The 21,034-nt window shown below is 62.0% G+C and overlaps 3 protein-coding genes across 9 annotated transcripts in view; 1 reads left to right on the top strand and 2 right to left on the bottom strand.

Annotated features, from left to right (window-relative positions):
• Positions 1–6,128, bottom strand: part of PLEC (plectin) — a 51,555-nt gene extending 45,427 nt beyond the window's left edge. For 3 of the 6 annotated variants that reach the window (XM_053930034.1, XM_053930035.1, XM_053930051.1), the window contains exons 1-2: positions 6,055–6,128; positions 4,196–4,394 (exon numbers count right to left, since the gene is read on the bottom strand). In XM_053930034.1, the coding sequence (XP_053786009.1) occupies positions 4,196–4,388 (193 nt within the window). In that variant the 5' untranslated portion in view covers positions 4,389–4,394; positions 6,055–6,128. Of the gene's footprint in view, positions 1–2,287; positions 2,445–4,195; positions 4,395–6,054 lie in introns of those variants that run through there. The other 3 variants (XM_053930043.1, XM_053930044.1, XM_053930032.1) reach the window with 2 other exon arrangements.
• Positions 6,076–17,494, bottom strand: PARP10 (poly(ADP-ribose) polymerase family member 10). The gene is made up of 12 exons (XM_045181508.3): positions 17,376–17,494; positions 14,316–16,482; positions 13,992–14,173; positions 13,652–13,906; positions 13,343–13,579; positions 12,660–13,261; positions 12,351–12,557; positions 12,132–12,228; positions 11,174–11,806; positions 10,940–11,073; positions 6,826–7,000; positions 6,076–6,750 (listed from the first exon to the last, which is right to left on the bottom strand). The coding sequence occupies exons 3-12, from the start codon at positions 14,164–14,166 to the stop codon at positions 6,404–6,406; spliced, it is 2,862 nt and encodes a 953-aa protein (XP_045037443.2). The 5' UTR covers positions 14,167–14,173; positions 14,316–16,482; positions 17,376–17,494; the 3' UTR covers positions 6,076–6,403.
• GRINA (glutamate ionotropic receptor NMDA type subunit associated protein 1) lies at positions 16,826–20,115 on the top strand. 2 transcript variants are annotated; one of them, XM_024572446.3, is made up of 7 exons: positions 16,826–16,983; positions 17,979–18,366; positions 18,450–18,562; positions 18,636–18,836; positions 18,947–19,075; positions 19,189–19,332; positions 19,414–20,115. In XM_024572446.3, exons 2-7 carry the CDS (start codon positions 18,003–18,005, stop codon positions 19,561–19,563), a joined length of 1,101 nt encoding a protein of 366 aa, XP_024428214.1. In that variant the 5' UTR covers positions 16,826–16,983; positions 17,979–18,002; the 3' UTR covers positions 19,564–20,115. The 2 variants fall into 2 exon arrangements, with proteins under 2 accessions (XP_024428214.1, XP_024428215.1); XM_024572447.3 differs by having other exon boundaries at positions 16,828–16,952.
• The last annotated feature ends 919 nt before the right edge of the window (positions 20,116–21,034 follow it).

Here is a 21,034-nt window from a genome sequence, read left to right as displayed (position 1 = left end):
TGGTATGGCACACCAGGCTCTGGGTAGGAGTTAGGACACCCCTCGCAGCTGAGCTGGCTGGCTGCACACCCCAGTGGCCTCAGCCCCACAGGAATCTGCCCTGCAGAAAAGGCAGGGAGAATGGGGAGGAGCTGTGGCCAGCAGGAAACCAAGAATGTTCTGGAAGGATCAGTGACCACCCGGAGACAACTGGGGATTTTCCGGGGGGGAAGCTGGAGATGATGACATGTCCAGGGTGGGGCCTAAAGTATTGTGGGGTTTTGGGTGGGGGGAGGTCACTGAGGTGAGAGACTTTGGAGGGGAAGCTCAAAAGTTGAATCTGGTGAGTAAGGGCAGGGGATGGCGGGACTGGGGGCGTGACTGCCAGTGAGGGTCAGAGGCCAGGAGACAGAATACAGAGCCCTCATGGGCCCAGTGAAGGACCAAGAGGGGGTGCACAGGGCTGGGCAGGGGATCTGAGGGCAGAGCCAGCCCAGGAAAGGGGCTCCTCTGCAACCCCAGCCCCGAGCAGTCACTACCTAGCTGACATCAGGGGCCATGCCAGCCCTCCCTCCCTCCCTGGGGCAGCCCTGCCCCTCCAGGGACAGGATGGGCCAGGCTCTCAGGCTTCCAGTAGGTCCAAGGGGCTCACAACAGTCGGCCATGCGGCCCACAGCCTAGCCACCTCTAGCCTTTTCTGGGCCACTCCTGGGGCCAGCCCAGCCCATCCCCTTGCCCATTCCCTTGGCTCAAGTCAGAAGCTGAGGAGATTCAGGGGTGCTTGGTACGCCCCAGAAGTTCTCCCCACTCCTGACGGCACAGGGAGCCCCCAGAACCTGCTCTCCTGCTTGGCCACTCTCAGCTGCCTTCAGACCAGGGCCACACAGGCAGCTGCACCAGGACTCTGGCCAGCCCACTGCAGGCAGGTGCCCCGGTACCCACAGGCAGAAGGAACGGGCAAGAGTCACCCACCAAGCCCAGGAAGTAGACATGGGCCAAGGTGCCCCAACGTGCCCAACACAACCCTGGAGACCGGGGAAGCGGGGGTCGGCCCAGAGCAGGCTCAATGGACGCACAGCCCTGTGCCCGGACAAGGCCAAGGCTCTGGAACGCAGTGCTGTGTGGGCTGCTGGGTGTGCCCACCTTAAACGGAGCGGCCAGCTCACAAAGAGTTCTGTCCTACGGTTGTCAGGACAGCTGTGGCCCACATGGGCAGCTGCTTCCCTGCCCTGCGCCTGTTCAGGGGCGCCCTTCCTCCCTGAGGGTGCAGTGGTCACAGCCCCCTGTCACAGGGGAGGCTCCACCTGGCCCACGTGGATTGGTCACAGAGGTAAACACTTGGCCACCATGTTGTCAAGGAGAAGCTCACAGCACACCCACCCCACTCACGGCCCAGCAGAAGCTGTTTGTGAAGGGCCCCAGGGGCAGAGATGAGCCCTGGGACCAGCGGAGCTGCCCCTGTGGTCAGTGGATGGAGAGGGTTCCACAGGCCCCAGGCAAGGCCCGAGCAGGACGGCTCTCCCTGAGCTGCCCTTGGGGGCAGAGCCAGTAAAACCAGCCATGTGGAGCTGGAACCTGCTCTGGTCGGCTCTGCCCAGGGCCCACTTCGACCCTCTCCACCAGCTCACTCCCAGGCCCGTAAGCCCCTGGGGGTGGGAAGCCAGGGCTGTGTGCAGGCCCACTCAGAGCAGTGAGGGTCTGGGCCAGTGCAGAGAGGCCCCAGGGGCGTGGAGCAGGAGAAGGGGGTCTGCCAAAAGCCACAGAGTGGTTTCCTCTAAAGATGAAGAGGGGGCTGCCCAGACTTTCCCAGCCCACAGCTGCCACCCAGGGGACAGAGAAGGAATGTAATGGGGGTCCCTGCCAAGGAAGGGCAGCAGCCTAGGCGCTGGCCACTTTGGGAGGTGAGGAGAGGCCCCAACTATGCGACCCACTGCCAAGCTGCCAATCGGTGGCAGCGGCCCCTGCACCATGTGGGAGGGACCCAGCTGAGAGGGAGCAGCTCAGCCTTGACCCACGCGTCTGCTAAGCATAGACTCGGGACGCTGGACACTGGCCGGGAGGAGCCCCTGCCGCCTCGCGGCCTACCCCACATACCCTCGCTGCGAGATGTCCTATTAAGGACATGCCCGCGGGGGCTGCGCAGAGAGCGCCCGCCTGCCTCTTCCCTAGGCGCCGGGGCCGCGGGGACGAGCGAGGCGGGTGAGGGACTGGGCTCTGTCTGGGCCGCGATGGGGACAGCTACTGCGGACAAGGTGTCACAGGCCAAGCTGTCAGGCTGAAGGACGTGCCAGGGCTGGTGGCGCCGTACCTTTATACCTCTCCCGCACCTCCTCGTAGGCCTGAATGAAGTCCTGCTCGTCGGGTGGCGGGCCGGGCGGCAGCAGGGCGGCCATGCCGGCCGGCGCGGGACGCGGCGGGGCGCTGCGGCGCGGAGGGAGCCTCCAGCCCTGGGCAGCCACTCTGTCCCCGCGGCCGCGAGCGCCACTTAAAGGAGCCGCCCGCGCCCCGCCCCGCACCCAGGATGCCCCACGGGAGGGGCGGGGCGGGGCCAGGGTCCGGCCGGCCTTGGGGAGCTTCGGCCGCGCGTCCGGGCGCGTCCCGGAGTTGGCCCTGCTGGAGCGGGCTCCACGGGTCCCGCGTGTGTGTTCCACCGCGCGCGCCAGCGAGCGCACATCACGTCCCTCTCCCGACCGGGTCGCGAGCCCGCCAACAGCCTGAATTCTTCGCGTCCGGCTGCCAGCTCCGCAGCAGCCCCCTCCCTCGCCAGCCCCGAACCCTCCGGTGGCCATGTGGCCTCCAGCGACCTCACCTGGCCGCCCCCGGGCGCGCCCCTCCCCCCTCCCTCCTCTCTAGAACGCTTCCCTTGCAGCCTGGGAGCTGGAGTTGGTAGGATCGACCCAAAAAGGACTCTTAAAACAGAAAGGAAAAAATTCATGTACTATAACGGGACCGAAGAAATAAACTGCTTGGTACAAATAAAAGCCATTCTTTAAGGGGACTAAATGGTAGTGGGAAAATATAATAAAGATTATATATATATATATTTTTTAAGCCATTCTTTTGCACCTGTCAGACTGGAAAGACCCTTCTCTCGGCACTGGCAAATGTCCTCCTGTCTAGAACGCCCCTGGCTTATTCCTCTCTGACCTTCCGCGGCCAGGAGCCCCTCTTCTAGGGGTCGATACTGGGAAAGTCAGGAGGCTACGCACAAAGGCCCTGCCCTGGGCACAGCTCAGAGCCCACTGCGGGGCAGGGTGACACGAGGAAGGCCAGGGCTCCGAAGGACATTCCCCGTCGCCTCCACGTGGGGACAAGGAGCCGCTTTCAAAATCCACATGTCCTGCGGGAGAAAGGGGTCCGGCGAAGGGCTCCGCCCTCTCGGCCCCAGGGGGGGGGGGGTGGCAAGCCTTCACCCTGTCCTGCTGTCCTGCTCCTCTGTGTTTCCCCCCACCAAGTCCCTCGCTGCCTCCAACACGTCCCCGCTCGGCAGCTGGCCGGCCGCCTGCCTCTCCCCACGTGCCTCGGGCCACCCTCCCGGCCTCTGCAGGGGCCAGTCTGCCCTCCAGAAGCCTCGCCATCGTCCAGTCCTAGCGGTGGTGGGGTCAGCACTCAGCCTGGGCACAAAAACCCTCAACGGGCTCCTCCCTTGCCCAGCACATCCTGGGGTGGCATCCCGACCGGCCGGCCTAGGTCACCCACTTCCCAAAGGGACGGGCCCTGTCCAGCTGCCAGCCCTGCACTGTTGGAGGCCTCTCCCTGGCCTTTCCCATCCGCCTCCCCAGAAGAGCAACTAACTCCTGGAGAGCCTGGCCGGGCTCCGGCTCAGGGAGGGGCTTGGGCTCTCACCAGCCAGGCGGGCCCTCCTGACCGGCTCCTAGGTGCTTCCACCGCGCCCACGGTGGCAGCCAAGACCGGGGGTCCTGGAAGGCAGCTCTGCCCCAGGAGCCCAAGAAAGTGTCACCACGGCCTTGGGGCGCCGGGCTCCGGCCCGTGATGGAGCCACCGCAGCAAAGCTGCCGCAGGCCTGTGCAGCAGGCGGAGTGGGGCCGGCAGGTGGCGCTGTGCGGCCTGCCGTCACCCGGGCCGGGCGGAGGCCCTCTCTGACCCGCAGACGTCTCACCTCTCCTCCCCGCCCGACACCTGCACCAGCGCACAGCAGCGGCTGGGGCAACCAGCTCCTGCGGGGAAGCTGAGGGACGATGCCCTTCCGAGTTACCTGCAATCCGGATGACTGCCCGCTCAGCAGGGTCCAAGACACCGCCATTGCCGCCAGAGCCACTTCCGCTCCTCCGGCTCCGCTGTGTCTTCCCCAGGTTCCAGGGCAGTGTGTCCCCGGGGCTGGGTGAGCTGCTGCCTCCATTGGAGCCGTCCTCAGCCACCACCCGCACCTCATGGTCCTCACCCGACATGGCTTCCTGGAGAGGGAGCAGGAGGGGTCACATCTCTGGGGGCTGCGCACTGACCCATCACCTTCTTAACCTGGACCTCGGCCCCACCCATCCACCCTATCAGCTGCACACTGAAGCCCACCCGGCTCCTAAGTTCCACCTCCTGCACATACGGACCACCCACCCTCTGCACCCAGACGTGGAAGACCCTCTCCCACCACCCAAGCTGGCCTCACCCTGTCCAGATCATCCCTCAGACACCACACAGGGACCCCCCGAAGCACTGACCGCGCTCACCCCAGTCTACCACTGGGACACTGACCACCCCCATTGTTGCCCCTCCCTTCTCTTAGTCACCCAAACACTGAGCCCTCTGTGCTGTCACCCATGGGCTCACTCCATCAGAGGACACGGGCCCCACCCTCTGCCCCATCACTCAGACACTGCCCTCCACCCCCAGCACCCCAAGCCTGGACCCCGTCTCCTCTAACCCCCGATCATCCCTCACTGACCGCCGCCCCTCCCCTCCAGGACCCTAACCCCGTCCCCTGGGCAATGGCGCTGTACCTCCGAGCTATCTCAGCCTCTAGGACTCCCAGGGTCCCAACCCGGCCCCAGCCCCGCGCAGGCCCGCCGTGGTCTCCGCAGTGCGCGCCTATAAATAGCTGGAGCCGCAGTGCCGTGGGCCGCACCAGCTCGCTGCGGCAGGGCTGCGAGCCCGGGCCGCCGCTCCTGCAGCCCACTCTGAGCGCGCACACACCCGCACCGCCGGCGCTGCCAGAGCGCACGCACACCCACTCGCGCACACTTCGCTCCCCGTCCCCGAGAGCGCTGGCGTGCGGAGGTGAATGGAGCTCTGTCCCGGCGGGGGTGGGGTGGCGTGGGGGCACAATGTGGGCTCTGTGCCTCGGCCGTCAGGCTAAGTGCTGGGAAGGAGACAGGGGGCACCGACCTGGGGGCCACTCCGCCCCCAGCCTCCTCCACCCGCCGCCTGTGCTTCAGCCCCTCGCCCGGCGCCCTGCGGCCAGCCGAGCCTTCCCAACAATCTTTCCTGCCCACACCCCGGGCACCGCCCGACCAGTTCCGCAGTCTCCGGCCCTCAGAGGTGGTGCCCTGCAGAGGGAGAATGGGCCGCGACGCAGCCCCTAGTTACGGAACGCCTGCGGACGGAGAGCTCCCAGCCCACCCCGAAGCTCCCGCAGGCTGCGCGCCTCTCCATCCCGGCCCCGGTCATACGTGCCTGGTGGCTCAGCTCGGCTAGGCTCGGCCGCCGCAGCCAGACTGCGTGCACCCGGAGAGCGCGGAGGCGACGCAGGCGGGGCGAGCCCGGAGCCCCGCCCCGGCTCCAAACCGAGCGCCGCCCGTACAATTCGGGCGCCCGAGTGCGTGCGGGCAGGGGGCTCACGAAGGCGACGGGGCTGGAGCACTAGCGTGTCCCCCGCTCAGCGCTCCTACTGCGCACCCCCCTATCGCCAACCACGCCCCGCCGCCTCCCCGCGCATTCAGGGCGGGTCGGTCGGCAAGGAGACGTTGTTGGGGGCGCGTGCCTGACACTAAGGCTACGTGGGGTCGCTCGGGTGCGCGCTGAGTCGGGCCACGGCGGGCGGCCCAGGACCTCCCCAAAGGGGCACTGGGGTCTGCCCCTCGGCCCCTGCCACTAGCCACGCGGAGGTCCCTCCCGCCTTACAACACAGGTCGGACTCGGAGCTCCAGCAGGTTCCTCCGCCCGGTTTCACGTTTATTCAAATTACAGCGCTGTGCTCGGGTAAAGTGCGGCCTCGGCGGGCGGGGTCCGGCCGTCCGCCCTCCTCCTGGGCTCTGCTGACCCCTGGTGGTTGGGTCGTTCCCTGAGGGGAGCCGGCCCCTGCCCCGCTCGTCGCACCGCGGGTCCCTGCTCCGCCACAGGAGGCAGGGGCGCAACAGGAAGCGGGCGCCAGGCGGCGGAGGGATCTGTAAGGCTGTGTGGGGCCGGAGCCCGGGGAACCGGAGTCCGGGGGGCAGGCGGCCAGAGACCCGGCCGAGAGGCGCCTCTCGGATTAGGTGGCCGGGGAGTGGGCCAAAGGTCCAGAGGGGTTCCCAGGCGGAGCCCGGGGTATGTGCTCGCACGTGATGAGGTGGGTGGGCAGCGCCTGGGTGTCATTGAAGATGACGAAGATGCTGGGCTGGCGGAGGCAGTCCACAGCGCTGTCGTAACGCAGGAGCACGTGGCCCGGGGCCCGCTGAGGGGGCGCCCGCAACTCGCGGCTTCCCAGTCCGTAGTCTCCGGTCAGCACCCGCGCCACAAACACTGCCTTATGGCCGTCGGCATTGGGGGGCGAGTAGCGGTCTTGCACCGACAGGGAGGCGCGCTTGGCGAAGTACACGCCCTTCCCGTACAGCGTGCCTGTGGGCGGGACGGACTGGGGTCAGGGTCGCCCAGGACGGCAGAGCCCACGTCCCTGCCCTACCCGGGCCTCACCGTTGCGGCCGCAGAAGCTGCGATTGAAGCCGTACGCGCAGATGTCTGGAACCGCGGGCGCGGACGTGCCGTGGTACAGGACGTGCTCGACCGGGCGCCGCTCACAGCGCTGTTCCAGGCGTTCCCGGTGCAGCTCATACTGCTGCTGCAGCAGCGGGTGCAGCACGCGTTCCACCTGCCAGGCGATGACAGGACTTTTTGCACCCCCACCCCCACCCAGGTCTCTGAGCTGAGCGAGGAAATCAAGAGCCCTGTGTTGGAGGTCCCGGCCTGGGGAGCCCGCACAGCTCCAATCGTGCTCTGTCTAGCAGCAGACATTAGCGACCTAAACAGGGCTGCTAGTGGCGCTGGAGGGCTTCCAGGGAGGCCTGCAGGTGAGCAAACCCATCCACTCGCGGGATCTTGGCACCCACGGCCAGGCCTCTGTAAGGAAACGCTGAGCCAGGTGTCCACTCTGCCCACAGGGCTTCACTCCCAACACCAAAAGACACACCTGGACACTGCTGGGAAGACCAGGTGACCAGCCAAACACTCAGCGGTAGACCAGCCTCTGCGACTCACGCAGAGTTTCTAAGGAATTCTAACTAGTCTCTGCAGAGGGATGCAGAAGAATATGTCCATAAAACAAGACTAGCTAGTGTGAAAAAGAAATACTCTGAAAATTAGCAAGTTCCTACCTTAAGAATGGAATTGATGAGCAATTAATTTTAAAATACATGAAAAAAAGTTTTTAGCCCTGGCTGGTGTGGCTCAGTGGATTAAGCACCATCCTGTGAACCAAAGGGTCTCTGGTTCAATTCCCAGTCAGGGCACATGCCTGGGTTGTGGGCCGGGTCCCCAGTAGGGGGCGCACAAGAGGTAATCACACATTGACGTTTCTCTCTCCCTTCCCCTCTCTAAAAATAAATTTAAAAAATATTTTTTAAAAAATAAGCCACAGTGAAATACCACTTCACACCAGTCAGAATGGCCATCATAAATAAATAAATAAACAACACGTGCTGGCGAGGATGTGGAGAAGAGAACCCTAGTGCACTGTTGGTGGGATTGCAGACTGGTGCAGCCACTGTGGAAAGCAGTATGGAATTTCCTTAAAAAACTAAAAATGGAACTGCCCTTTGACCCGGTAATTTCACTTCTGGAATTATACCCTAAGAATCCTGAAACACCAATTCAGAAGAACCTATGCACCCCAATGTTCATAGAAGCCTTATTTACAGTAGCCAAGCGCTGGAAGCAACCTAAGTGCCCATCAGTAAATGAGTGGATAAAAAAACTGGTACATTTACACGATGGAATACTACGCAGCAGAAAGAAAGAAGGAACTCCTACCCTTCTCGACAGCATGGATGGAACTGGAGAGCACTATGCTAAGTGATATAAATATAAACTGGGTGGTAAAAGACAAATACCATATGATCTCACCTATAAGTGGAATCTAGTCAACAAAACAAACACGTGAGCAAAATAGAACCAGAGACGTGGAACTAAAGAACTGACAGTGGCCAGTGGGGAAGGGGGACAGGGAGAACGGGGGAAAGAAGAAGGGTCAAGTCAAGGAACACGTACAAAGGCCCCGTGGACAAGGACAATGCGGGGGATGATTGAATGTCGGAGGGGGTTGAGCAGGACAGGGGAGAGTAATGGGGGGGTGGGGGGGGAATGAGAACAATATAATTGAACAACAATAAAAATTTTGTAAAATTTTTGAGAAGAATGAAATTGCTGATCAAATCTAGCAGGTAAGCCAAATGATAGGGTCACGGGGATGGAGTTCAGGAGGGACGCAGAGGGCAGAGCTGAAGAACAGAGATGCAGACTGTGAGAGGACAGGTGAGAGAGGAACTGTGTGCTGGGAACTCCCCTGGAACAGGGCGGAAGGTGACAGGAACAAGGGAGGCACTGACAGAAAACAGTTTCCCTGAGCCAAAGGTGGCGTCTTCAGGTGGGAAGGATCCATGAGGTCACAAGGACAGTGGGGAATGACACATCCCTGGCACCTACCTGCCAGACAATGTCACCCTTCAAAGCGAAAGACTACTTAACGTCCACGCACACACCAACATCAACACAGAAAAAAGAATGGAACATTCCTACACTTGCCGCCAGTACTGGGTGCTCACTGAGATTTTTTTTTTAACTTTCCAAGAGCAAAAAAAATTAAAGAGGAAAGAAAAAGAGTAATGTCACTCAAAAACCTGGAGGAAGATGTATTTTGATCCTGGACACTTTAACCAGCCAAACTGTTAATGGTGAGGACAAAACCAGGACACATTAAGATGGGCAAGAACCAGCTGTGCTCAATTAAGTTGATAGAAACGTCTTAGATAAACACGTGTAACTTTTGTTTGAAAAAGAATAGTTGACACCATTGTCAAATTGTAGTTGCAAATTAACCCAAATTGTAAAAAGCAAACTAAATTTTAAAGTCCAAGATAGTTACTACCCACTCAAGGAGATACTTCTATTGAACCGAAAAAAGATCGATGCAAGAGGGTGGCCGGGGGGGCATAAAGGGTGACTGAGCCGCCAAGCCCAGCACAGAAAAAAAATGGAGGAAGTGAGAAAAAAATAAGAGCCATTAGTCCCTGAATCCTAGAATATCCTCTCTCATATAACCCAGTTTTAATCATCGGGGTTCCATTTCCCCACATTCCCTATGGTTCAATGGTAAATATTTTCCATCATCGTTATCTATCCATCAACCTACCGTCCAAGGACGGAGATCTGTGATGGTCACAGAATAAAAGACGAAGTCCACGTGCCCACCTTGACAACAGAACGAACAGGGTGTAACCGGCCCCATGTGAGAGGGAAGATGGGAGAGAAGAGAGAGTGGAAGGCAGGCCATCACCCTCCTTCCACCCAGGAAGGTGAGCAACAGTTTCGGAAGTTCGGTGGGGGGAAAACACTCAAGTGTACCCTCTAGAGCCACACAGGTGCTGCCTGGAAGACACAAAGTGTACAGAACTGACAAGCTGGCCGGGGAGTCAGGGACGTGACTGCCGTTGTGGCCCTCCTCTCCCAAAGTGCAGAAAGGACAGCTGCTAGGTCCAGGAGTGGAGGAAAAATACTTGGTCCAAAGTTTATCAGTCATCTCCAGGAAAGCAGTGGGGTGGGTGGTGGTGGCAAACAGGGCCGGGTCAGGGGAAGGCCAGAGGGTCTGCCTTTCTAACCAGCTCCAGGTTGCCGAGGCTGCTGGGCCCACCTACAACTTTTGGCATCAAGAGCCAAGCATCCACCTGGCACCACTGGCACAACGAACTAGCTGTCGCCATCCCTTCCTTCTGGCCCTCTGCGAGCCTTCCCCATAAGAACGCAGCCCTGCTCTCTGTTCCTGGCACCTCATCCCCTTCCTTCCTTTCACAACCAGCTCACGTCAGACAGGTTCCTGCCTTCACCTTCCAGTCACTCCTCATCCTCCAGCCCAGCTTCAGCTCCAGCCAGCGGAGCAGCCGGCAGAGCCTCCTCCCCAGTCCTTTCTTCTGGCCACACAGATGTCCTGCACCTCCCTGCCCTCCAATCCCCCTCCCCGCCTCCAGGGTCCCTTCTCAGCCTCTCTCCCCTGCACTCCTGGGGTTTCACTCTGGCTCCCACCAGTTGGTCCCAGCCCTCCGTGAGGCACACTCATGCTCAGAGTTGCCACACTTAGCAAGTAAAACTAGAGGAGGCAGCTGTGGGGCTGCAGCCAGCCCTCTTCTTGCTGGAGTGGACCATGGGAGGCAGAAGGGCCCCCAAACAGCACAGGCATGCAGTCCTCACAACAGGCGTGAGACCACATCACCACCCCGTGCTCCAGACGAGGAAACACGCATGGAGAAGGTCACACCCTCATGTAAGTGGCAAAGCAGAAACTTGCTCAAGCCTATCAGGTCCTGGGACACCCAACTCTAAGCCCTTGTCTCCCCAACCCAGACTTTGTGAACACCCTCTGGGCAGGAACCAGGGCTGGTGCTCCCCGCCCCCCCAACAGCTTCCAGCCTGCCTCACACCAGGCAGCTCCGAGCCAGCTGACCCTGGCCGGCAAGAATGACAGCCCACAGGCTCTTCAAGATGAACACGGTACCATGAGTCCAGGAGGCCAAGAGGCTGAGGAGACGGAGCCTGGACTCACCCGGATGATGCGGATCCTTCTGTGGACAGTGTCCAGGGTGTCGTAGAAGGCCCGCACCACCGCCTGGAACTCCGGGCTGCTCTCCACCAGACACTCCAGCCTGTCCAGGGGCCCCTTCGGCCTCTGCTGTGGCACTGACACAGGGGAGGAGGAGGATCTAGGCCATGCCTGGAGCCGGGGGGTCCCTGAGACCTGGCCAACTCCACCCTCCCCCAGTCCCAGGTGCAGACTCACGGGTGGGGCTCGAAGCCTCCAAGGCCGAACTTGGATCCCGGGGGCCAGCCAGCAGTGCTGCTAAGTGGCGGGCCGCACAGATGGGCTGGACCCCAAAGCCACGGAGGACAGTGCAGTCATTCTGAAGGGCAATACCCACACCGTGGCACCGCTCTAGGCGGGCACGCAGTTCTGTGGGCAGCACGTGACCCCGAAGCCCCACTGTCTCCTCTCGGAGGTGCACCTCCAAGGCAGCCCCCAGGGCCCGGTCCAGCTCATCCACGTCTTGCTCAAAGGCCACATGTACCACCAGCTGGGCCTGGCCCCCAGTCCCCCCACCCGGGAATGCTTCTTCTGCCTGCAGTATGGTTGGCTCCAGCAGGGAGAGGGCCAGTGCTTTCTGCAGTGCAGCAGCCTCCTCCTGCTCGGCCACCTGGCCTTGGGGCTCCAGTGACCGGTGGAGAGCCAGCTGCAGGGCGGCTTCCTCCTCCAGCTGCCCAGGTGCCCCACTGCTGGGGGCTGGTAGCTCCTCCTTGAACCTCGGTGCAGGCTCCTCCTCCAGCTGCTCCTCAGGCTCCTCCACCCCCAGCACCAGGGACAGCCAGTCCTCCCTGTCCAGGCCCTCCAGGGTGGCCAGCCGCTCTCGAACCTTCTCTGGGGACAGAGAGGGTCACTAGGTAAGGGGTCAAGCCCAGCCAGGGTGGGGCTGCAGGATAGGATGAGTCAGGGAATGGATGAAGATGGGGGATTTAGGAGGTAAGGGATCACAAGCCTGGTGGGAGTGAAGAGCAGGGCAGAGGGTGAGGTCAAGAAAGGGCCACAGCACCGGGTCCCCAGTAGGGGGCGCTCAAGAGGCAACCACACATTGATGTTTCCATCTCTTTCTCCCTCCCTTCCTCTCTTTAAAAATAAATAAATAAAATCTTTTAAAGCGGGGGGGGGGGGGCAGCATATGCTGGGTATCCCCAGAGAGCCCTACCCAGGCTCAGATCCTCCTGGTCACTGCCTGTGCTTTCCAGGGGCCACAGAGAGTGGGGCTGGCCAGGGAAGGCCTGGAAGGCCTCAGGAAGGTCCACCTGTCAGGAGAGAACGTTGGGGTCCACTGGGCCCACACCCCTCCCAGGCCTCTGAGCAGCAGTGGAGGAGGCACCAGGCTGAGGTGTGAGAAAGGGAGGGACGGGGCGGGCTCCAGCTCTACCTGCTCAGAGTCTGTGTCCAGCCGCTCTGTCCCAAAGACACACTGGAACCGAGCCTCCAGCTGCTGGAGCAGGTGCTGCCCCTCTGGGCCCAGCAGGAACTGGGCACTGCCTGGGTGCTTCAGGCTCAGCACATGGCAGCTGATGCTGCCTAGCAGACTTTGCAGAAACTCCTGGGCCGCCTGGCATGGGGCCAGGGCTCCACAGAGCTGCAGGACCATTGGGGTTGGGGGCAGTTTAGGGCACAAGAAAGGTACCCAGAGCCCCCAGGAAATGGGGCCAAAGGTGAGGAATCCTCAAAGGTTACTCACCCGAAAGCCAGTCATATCTGATCCTTCAAGTGGGAAGAGGGCAACATCTCCCATGCCAGCAAGGAGGTCCCCGTGATAGAGCTGTATGAAGCGCATGGCCCCCGGCTCCATCGACAGCACCATCTCCGCCAGCCCCTCCTGCTCCGGTGAGCCCACCTGCTCCGGAGACCCCATGGCACTCTCCGTTGGGCTCACTGGGCCTGGAGACACTATAGGCCTGGGGCTTACCACCCCTGCCTGCCCTGAATACCCCATGGGCTCCAGGTTTTCCATCCCCTCCTGTCCCAAAGCCCCCACGGGCCCCAAGGTGACTGGCCTGTCCTGTCCCAGGGACCCTATGGGATCTGTCCTTAGAGAGGCTCCTGACTGGCTTGTTGCCTCCTCAGAGCCCAAGGTCACTGTCTCTACACCCTTCAGGGCCCTCTCTGGCCCTCCAGCCTCCAGGAGAGCATGCTGCATGGCCCCAGCCCCCAAGTCAGCCGAGTGGTCCCCTCCACTGGGGTCCTCAGCAAGCTCCTCAGGCTCCAGGACGTTGTAGTGGGGGACCAGGCTCAGCTCCAAGCCCTGTAGGCAGTGGTCCTGCTGCAGCACCCGTTCGGCCACTGGGGGGAAGGGAGAGGACAGGAGGCCTGTCAGTGGTCTGAGGGAGTGGGGGTGGGCCAAGTCTATCTAGCCCCACTCACCCTGCCACTGCTGGAAAGTGACCACGATGCCCAGCTGCCCCGGCAGGCTGCGCAGGCCCTCCAGGGGACCCCCGCCACTTCGGCGCTCATTCTCCAGGTACAGCTCCAGCAACAGAGAGTCCACAGGCAAGGTGCCCCCCACCACACGCACTGCTCGGGCCTGGGGCACCCATGCCAGGGATACTTCAGCCCCATCCAGACCCAGGGCCTGGACCTGCTCCTCCAGCATGCGGACTTCTGTGGAGAAGGTTCAAGTTGGCTCAGGGCATCTTCCCTAACAGACCCACCTGTTCCTCTCCCCTGTCTCACCTGCCTCAGAGAGGGGCTTGGGCAGCTGGATCAGGGCCCTGTCTGGTCGGGGACTGGCCAAGACATGGCAGGGCTGCTCCAGGTGCCCCATGGCATGCAGCAGGGCCTGGACATGCTGCTCCAGGCACTGGGGTGCAGTACCAGGGGGCAGTCCTTGGAGCAGGAGGCGAGCAGGGGCGCGCGGCGGGGCTGGCCACAGGCTCAGCCGAGCACCTGACAATACATGCTCCTTCTGGGCCAAGACCCTCGCTGCGTCTGTGGGCAGGGGTGGGATGGAGTGGGGTGTCAGTGCCGGTGGCCCATGAGGGGCCCAGGCTTCCCTTTCCATCAGCCACCTCACCTGCAGGCTCCTGAAAAGTAAGTACACCCCCGTGGCCAAGTCTCTGCCAGCTCAGCACAGGTCCCCCCCCAGAGCGTCGGTGGTTCTCGAAGTAGAGCATGAGCAACTCATCGGGGATATTGGGGGGCAGTCCGCTGAGCTCCACTGCCGCCCCCACCTCCTCTGCCTCTGCCATCACCACCCTAGGGCAGGGACCGGGGTTAGGGTAGCCACCCCACAGTCCCATCCCACCCCTCCCAGCCCCCTCCAACCCTGCTTCTCCCTCCCCCCACAGCATTCCCTCGCACCCCCCTTCATCTTGGGCAGTCCACATCCCGCACTTACACTGCCCCCTGACTGGGCCTCCCCAGCCCAGGCCTTTTGCTAGGACTCCGGATCCTGCTCCGAAGGCAGAAGGCCAGGGGCCAGAAAACAAAAGTGAAACTGTCTGAGGGAAGGAAGAAGGGAGGGGCCTGACAAGCTGGGCAGGGTGGCTGACTAGAAGGTGCTTCCCTTCCTACTGGCAGGCCCTCCTGCAGAACCTTCCACCCCACAGCAGCTCCTCAGCCCGAAGAGACCCAGCGACCAGGTGTTGGCTGGGCATGACCAGTCGGTCCAGCCCATGAGCCCCATTGTCCGACCCTAGCCCAAAGACCCACACGGTAGGGGGAGTGGCCGCTGGCTGTCTGCTCCCGCTGTCCTCTCTCTGTGAACCTAAGAATGGCCAATCACCCTCCCTACTAAATCCACCAGGGGGCTCCAGTCACTGCTCCCTACTCAGGGACCTCAAGCCTCTGTGTTCCCTCCCCAACAGCAGAAGCAGCTTGGGTCTCCAGGTACACCCCTGGCTCAGGCTTGCTTTTGACTCTCCCCAGCAACCTCCCCAGACTCGCTTCTCTCCCTTCATACCTATCAGGGGAGCAGCTCTCACGCTTGACCTACAAGTGCTTCCCAGTACAGCCTTCCTTTGCCTCCTCTGCCCACTTCCCCAGGTCTCTCTGCCCTGGTCTGGGCACCTGCCCCGTCTTCCCATCTCACATCATCGTCATCATTGTCACTGTCATCATGGAACCCCAGATGGTGCAGGCATTGTGCCTTGCTGCTGCAAATCCTCGTCACAGGAGGCGAGATGGAGGCACAGACAGGGCCCGCTGTAGTGCTCACAGCCGGGCTGCACCTTTAGAAGCGGATTCCCCCTTGGCCCATGCTCCATCTGCTTCCAACCTCTCACAGAGTGCCCGCGACTCTGCTCCACCTCCCACCTCCCGTTTACCCACCAGCCTCCACCCCTGTTGCTCTGCCAGGGGACTGAGGACCTGACCAGCCTGCACTCCCAGCTGCACGCCTGGCTCCTTGGCTGCCTGCACCCTGGTCTGATCTCCATCATCTCACAGCTGGATCATTAACTTTCTCACCTGACTAATCTCCCTCTGCCATGCCCACCCACCTCCACTGTCCCTCCGCAACAAAGCAGGCAGAGTGAGCCTCCAAGCTGCTACAGCTCGGGCCATGGTGAAAGCCGGAGTCACTTGCAGTAAAAGTCCGAAGTCCCTTGGAAGGCCTGCCAGGCCCAGCCTGACTGAGCCCCAGTGCCCTCCATGGCTCCATACCCCTGGGCTCTCCATGCTCAGCCAGGTCCAGCCTCTTCTGCCCCTGCAGCCAACTGCCCCCACCTCAGTGTCCTTGCATTGGCCTTTCCCACAGAGCCACCTGGCCATGCTGCCTCTTACCCACTCTTAGCTGCAGATTTAACTTGAAACGAAAAGTCTTTAAGGACCTTATACAGGCCATTTCAAAGGCCCTGACCTCAATTACATATTTGTCACTTTTTATCATTTCCTCAAATTGTATGAACTTTCAGTGCTGCAAAGCACCAATGTGTCCCTGCCTGCCCTATATTTTCCCTCCTCGGAGAACTCGCCACCTCCTAAGCCGCTGTGTGATTCTCTGTTGTGCTGCTCCCTGCTGCAGAGGGCCACCCAGGCAGCGGTGCCCTGGGGCAGCTCGCGTCCTGTCCAGATTGCGGAGCTGTCACGAACAAGTCGTTAGACTGGTGGCAGCTCACACTCTGTCGCGTCGAAGGTGCCCACCAGGGCTTCCCCTCGCCAGACCCAACATTGAACCAGCACACACGGACACGGGACAGAGCCTTTTCCAAACCACTGCAGGGCCTGGGGGAGGACAACCGTGCAAAAGCCAGGAGCACAGCAAGGTCCCCAGGCCCCAGGTGGAGAGGCACCAGGCAGGGGGTGTCCCTGGCTGCAGCGGTCAGCACTGCTCAGGAGGACCGCTAGAGCTGAGGGGAGACGTGAAGCCGGCAGTCCTGGCACGTCTCTAAACCTCAGCCACTTAGCAGTGAAACAGGGTTAAGGATTGAAGCCTTGCGGTGGTGACGGTGTGGTGAAGACGGTGAGGATGAAAGGTCTCCTATGGATCCTGGAGTAGTTTGCTTTCGGTGACTGGCACAGACCATGGAGCAACTAACTGATCAGGCCTCCTGATCGGGGATAACCTTGGATGAAAAGTGAAAGCGGTGTTTTTAATCCAGGAAAAGATGGGGAGTGCTTGGCACCCTCAGTAATCCCAGGTTTAGGAATACATTTCTCAGCTCTCTGAACCCAATTGGCCTGGCAGACCTCTGCCTCCTGGCGTCTTCAGCCCCCACGGCCCAAACCCATTTGTCGGCGGACATTGTGGGACGCGGGGCTTTGGCCTAGAACTCGGAAAGGAGCCAGTACGGCGGCCGCAGCGTGTAGAGTCCTCCGAGGAGAAGCCCCACATTCGCAGCGGCGGCCCCGCCCCGCTCCGCTTGGCCCCGCCCACGCCGTCAGGCCCCGCCCCGCGCCCGGCCCCGCTCCGTCACAAGGCCCCGCTGCGTCTCCCCAGCCGCAGGCGCAGGCCCAGCCAAGCCGGCTGCGGAGCGGTTGCGGGTTTGGGTGCGGGCGCAGCGGCCTTCGACCGCGCGGCCGCACATCGGACACGGTGAGCACCGTCCTGAGAAGCCCCGCAAGTGGTGAGTCCCCGGCCCAATCTACGAGTCTACCTGCTGAACCACGGGGTCGGCCGCCTCCGCCCCCGCGCGGACCCTGCGTAACAGAGCGGCGCCACTGTGGGTCAGTCAGTCGGTCTGACCTGGGCTCGCGGCCCGCTTAGGGCCGGAGCGGTGGCCAGGGGTCGAGGACCCGCGGCCTGGAGCGGGAGGGAGGTGGCGATGCGCTGCGGTGGCAGCGGGACCCGCGGCCCAAGCGCCCGCCGACCGGGCAGAAGGGCCCGCCCTGCCCTCGAAGCAGGTTCCGTGGCCGCCGCCCCCATCTGCTTCGCCCCCATGCCTGCTTTGTCTCTCCGCACGCCCTCTGGTCCCTTCCATCCCCCACACACCCCCGCACCCCGCTGTTCCTGGCGTACCCCACTGGCAGGCACCCCGGCAGCCGATCCAGGCCTGCTGTCCCCACCCCGGGAGCGAGGGACGTACGGGCCCTGCTCTCCGAGAGGGGTCAGGGCTCTCGCCGCTCACAGATGGCCTGCGGATTTCCTGGGATAGAAATAGCCGCCGGCTCTGGCCCCTCAAAGCGGCTTAAGGGGCGGGATGCTAAGGGGAGGGTCCGGGCACACCCCACACCTCCCGACCGCGCCCCCCCCCCGTCCCGACCTGGGGGCTCCGCCGGGGAGACCCCAGATCGGTGAGTAGGCCCTTCCACTTGCTTCTAAGAAACAATCGGAGCCCCAAATCCCGAGACTGACAGCCATCTCCTCCTCCGCCCCTCCTCCACCTTCGGGATTGGCCTAGAGCAGCCTCTAGCCAGAAGCCCCAGGCCCAGCCTCCCACCCGGTACCACCCCGCTCCGCTCTCCTGGCCCCGCTGTCCCGCGCTCCCGACTGACCAGAGAAAAGGGTCATGAATTCCCCTTCCTGCCTCGGATTTCAGTTTCCTGCAGCAGGTGGGGCAGCCCCAGGCTGATTCTGGGGACGAGTCGCCCCAGGGCTGACTGTTCTCTCGCTTTCCTCTAGGGGGAGACCACAGAACCTGAGGCCATGCCTCACGAGAAGAGTTTCTTGGTGTCTGGGGACAACTATCCTCCCCCCAACCCTGGTTATCCTGGGGGGCCCCAGCCCTCCATGCCTCCCTATCCTGGGACCTCTTACCCACAACCCCCGTTCCAGCCTTCCCCCTATGGCCAGCCAGGGTATCCCCAGGGCCCAAGTCCCTACCCCCAAGGGGGTTACCCTCAGGGCCCCTACCCCCAAGGGGGTTACCCTCAGGGCCCCTACCCCCAAGGGGGCTACCCCCAGGGCCCCTACCCCCAAGGAGGCTACCCCCAAGGGCCATATCCACAGAGCCCCTTTCCACCCAACCCGTATGGACAACCACAGGCCTTCCCAGTCCAAGACCCTGGCTGTGAGTAACGGGCAGAGGCTCGGGGCGGGCAGGGGCTCCAGGCGTCCACAGGTGGTGCTGACCCAGCCCATCCTGCTCCTCAGCACCTCAGCATGGGAACTATCATGAGGAGGGACCCCCGTCCTACTATGACAACCAGGACTTCCCTGCCACCAACTGGGATGACAAAAGCATCCGCCAGGCCTTCATCCGGAAGGTGGGCCTGGGGCCGGGGTGGGGTGGGGCCGAAGCAGTGGCACTGGCCAGGCTCTGAGTGGCCCCTTCCTCAGGTGTTCCTGGTGCTGACCCTGCAGCTGTCCGTGACTCTGTCCACTGTGGCTGTGTTCACGTTCGTCACGGAGGTGAAGGGCTTCGTCCGGGAGAATGTCTGGACGTACTACGTTTCCTATGCCGTCTTCTTCATCTCCCTCATTGTTCTCAGCTGCTGTGGGGACTTCCGGCGAAAGCACCCCTGGAACCTCGTCGCACTGGTAACCCCGAAACCTGAGTCCCTGGCCCCCACAGCTCCGCCTTCCCACCCCACACTCACAGTTTGCACTGAAGCAGCCCCCACACCCAAGGCCTTGTCTCCTCCCCACAGTCAATCCTGACCGTCAGCCTGTCCTACATGGTGGGCATGATCGCCAGCTTCTACGACACCGAGGCGGTCATCATGGCTGTGGGCATCACCACGACCGTCTGCTTCACGGTGGTCATCTTCTCCATGCAGGTGAGGGGTCCTGGTAGTCACCTTCCCATGTGTGTGAAGGCCCCCAGGTGGGGCTGCTGGCTTGGGGCCTTGCAGGGCAGGCACCCAGGGCCTGCTGTCCCCTGTGCCCACAGACCCGCTACGACTTCACATCATGCATGGGCGTGCTCCTGGTGAGCATGGTGGTGCTGATCGTCTTCGCCGTCCTCTGCATCTTCATCCGCAACCGCATCCTGGAGATTGTATACGCCTCACTTGGCGCGCTGCTCTTCACCTGCGTGAGTGAGGGGCTGCCTGGGGCAGGGGCGGGCACAGAGGTGGGCGAGCAGGTCCCTGAGCACCACGTGCTGTCACCCCAGTTCCTGGCAGTGGACACCCAGCTGCTGCTGGGGAACAAGCAGCTGTCGCTGAGCCCAGAGGAGTATGTGTTCGCGGCACTGAACCTGTACACAGACATCATCAACATTTTCCTGTACATCCTCACCATCATCGGCCGCGCCAAGGAGTAGACCGAGCCCTGGCTCACACGGGGCCCCACGCAGGTGGCGTGGCTGGCGTGGCAGTGCCATCTGGACCTCCCCTCTCTCTCCCTGGGTGCAGCCTGGGACAGAGGAAGCCCCTCTCCGACCTTCCTGTGTGTACACTGCAGATACTTCTGTTTAGACCCACTGTGGCCAGCATGGCCCCTTCTAGCCCTCCCACCCTGCCAAAGGGCAGCGAGGCTGCATTTCTGTGCCACCTCCTGCCCACTCACTGTTGCATGAGCCCTGTCTGCCAGCCCACCCCAGGGAGCAACACCAGGTCCCAGGGGACAGGGATCGAGCCAAGAGGTGAGGGTGCACGTCTCCCCTCCTGTCCCAGCTCCCCGCCTGGCATAACGTATCCCCTTCCCTTCCTCACACCCACCCTGGAGTGCTGCCCTCTGGGGAACCTGAGGGGTGAGGGTCTCATCCCTGTGCTGAGCCCTGAGGGCAGAGAGGATGGAGTATTTGGGGGGAGAAGGATGCCTTCCTCTCATTCTGCTGTCTTTAAAGCTCCAATAAATGGGACCCTCTGCTCTCTGTGCTTTTCTCGTCACTCTTCTCGGCGCCACTTCTTCCACGAGATGGGGAGGGGCTCTGGGCCTCGCCAGGGTGGTGAAGGGGGCAGGACCAGGTGTCAGTGGTGGGGCTCACTTGCATTGGGGTTAATGGCAGCAGTAGCTAACCCTTCTCTACCCACACTTCCGCCTCCCTTCTTGCAATCTTCCCAGCCATGTCCTGGGTATGTGCCAGGATCCCCAGCTGATGGACAGGGACCCCTGAGGCTCCTGGAGGTTAAGCAAGGTACCCGGGTGACATGATGGTAAGTGGCCTGGCTATGTCTGCCACTCATTCCTGGTAACTGTACAGTGTGATGTGAGAGCCTTACCATCTCGCCTGAGGAGCAGTGACCTAAGTTACTGCCCTGCCCTGGGCAGGCTGTCATGCTTCTCAGACTCTCTCTGTCTCTGCAAGGACCCCAGGGAGCCCACCCTTGGGCACCTGAAGTGCTGCCCAGGTGTGGCTTTGACAAAGGCCCGTCACCGCCCCCCCCCCCCCCCCCCCCCCGCCATGAGAACCATGCAAACTAGAGCCCCCAGTGGAGAGCTGGGCAAAGACCAAGGGCTCAGCCAGTTGGCCTCTCGGCCTGCCTCCAGCACCTTCCATTGGCCTGGCCAGCCCACCCTCCCCACCCCCCACACATTCAAGGGCCCTCAGCCACAGCTCGTTCTACATGTCCTCTCCTGTGGCTCCTGCTGCCATAACTCTGGAGCCCTCGCCCATCCACACCCTGCCTCTAGGGTGTGTGTTCAGGTGTCAGCTAGCTGTCCATATCCCACCCTGGCTCCCACGGAGGGTCCCTTTTGCTGCCCCAGGCCCCGCTCTATCTGAGGACCTCCCTGCCCTGAGCCTTCCTAAGCTAACCCCAGTGGACCCTCCTCACTACGGCCTTCTCCCT

The sequence above is a fragment of the Desmodus rotundus genome, chromosome 8 (assembly GCF_022682495.2).
Source record: "Desmodus rotundus isolate HL8 chromosome 8, HLdesRot8A.1, whole genome shotgun sequence".
Taxonomy (NCBI): Eukaryota; Metazoa; Chordata; class Mammalia; order Chiroptera; family Phyllostomidae; genus Desmodus; species Desmodus rotundus.
Note: the sequence above shows the minus strand (reverse complement) of the source record. Positions and strands in the feature narration are given on the sequence as shown.

Excerpts from the sequence above, each read along its gene's own strand:
- PARP10 (XM_045181508.3), bottom strand. The coding sequence starts at position 14,166 with ATGGCAGAGGCAGAGGAGGTGGGGGCGGCAGTGGAGCTCAGCGGACTG. Across the intron at positions 13,262-13,342 it reads CACTTTCCAGCAGTGGCAGG|TGGCCGAACGGGTGCTGCAG; the intron begins GTGAGTGGGGCT and ends CCTTCCCCCCAG. Across the intron at positions 7,001-10,939 it reads GAAGGATCCGCATCATCCGG|GTGGAACGCGTGCTGCACCC; the intron begins GTGAGTCCAGGC and ends ATCGCCTGGCAG.
- GRINA (XM_024572446.3), top strand. The coding sequence starts at position 18,003 with ATGCCTCACGAGAAGAGTTTCTTGGTGTCTGGGGACAACTATCCTCCC. Across the intron at positions 18,563-18,635 it reads GCCAGGCCTTCATCCGGAAG|GTGTTCCTGGTGCTGACCCT; the intron begins GTGGGCCTGGGG and ends CCCCTTCCTCAG. Across the intron at positions 18,837-18,946 it reads CCTGGAACCTCGTCGCACTG|TCAATCCTGACCGTCAGCCT; the intron begins GTAACCCCGAAA and ends TCCTCCCCACAG.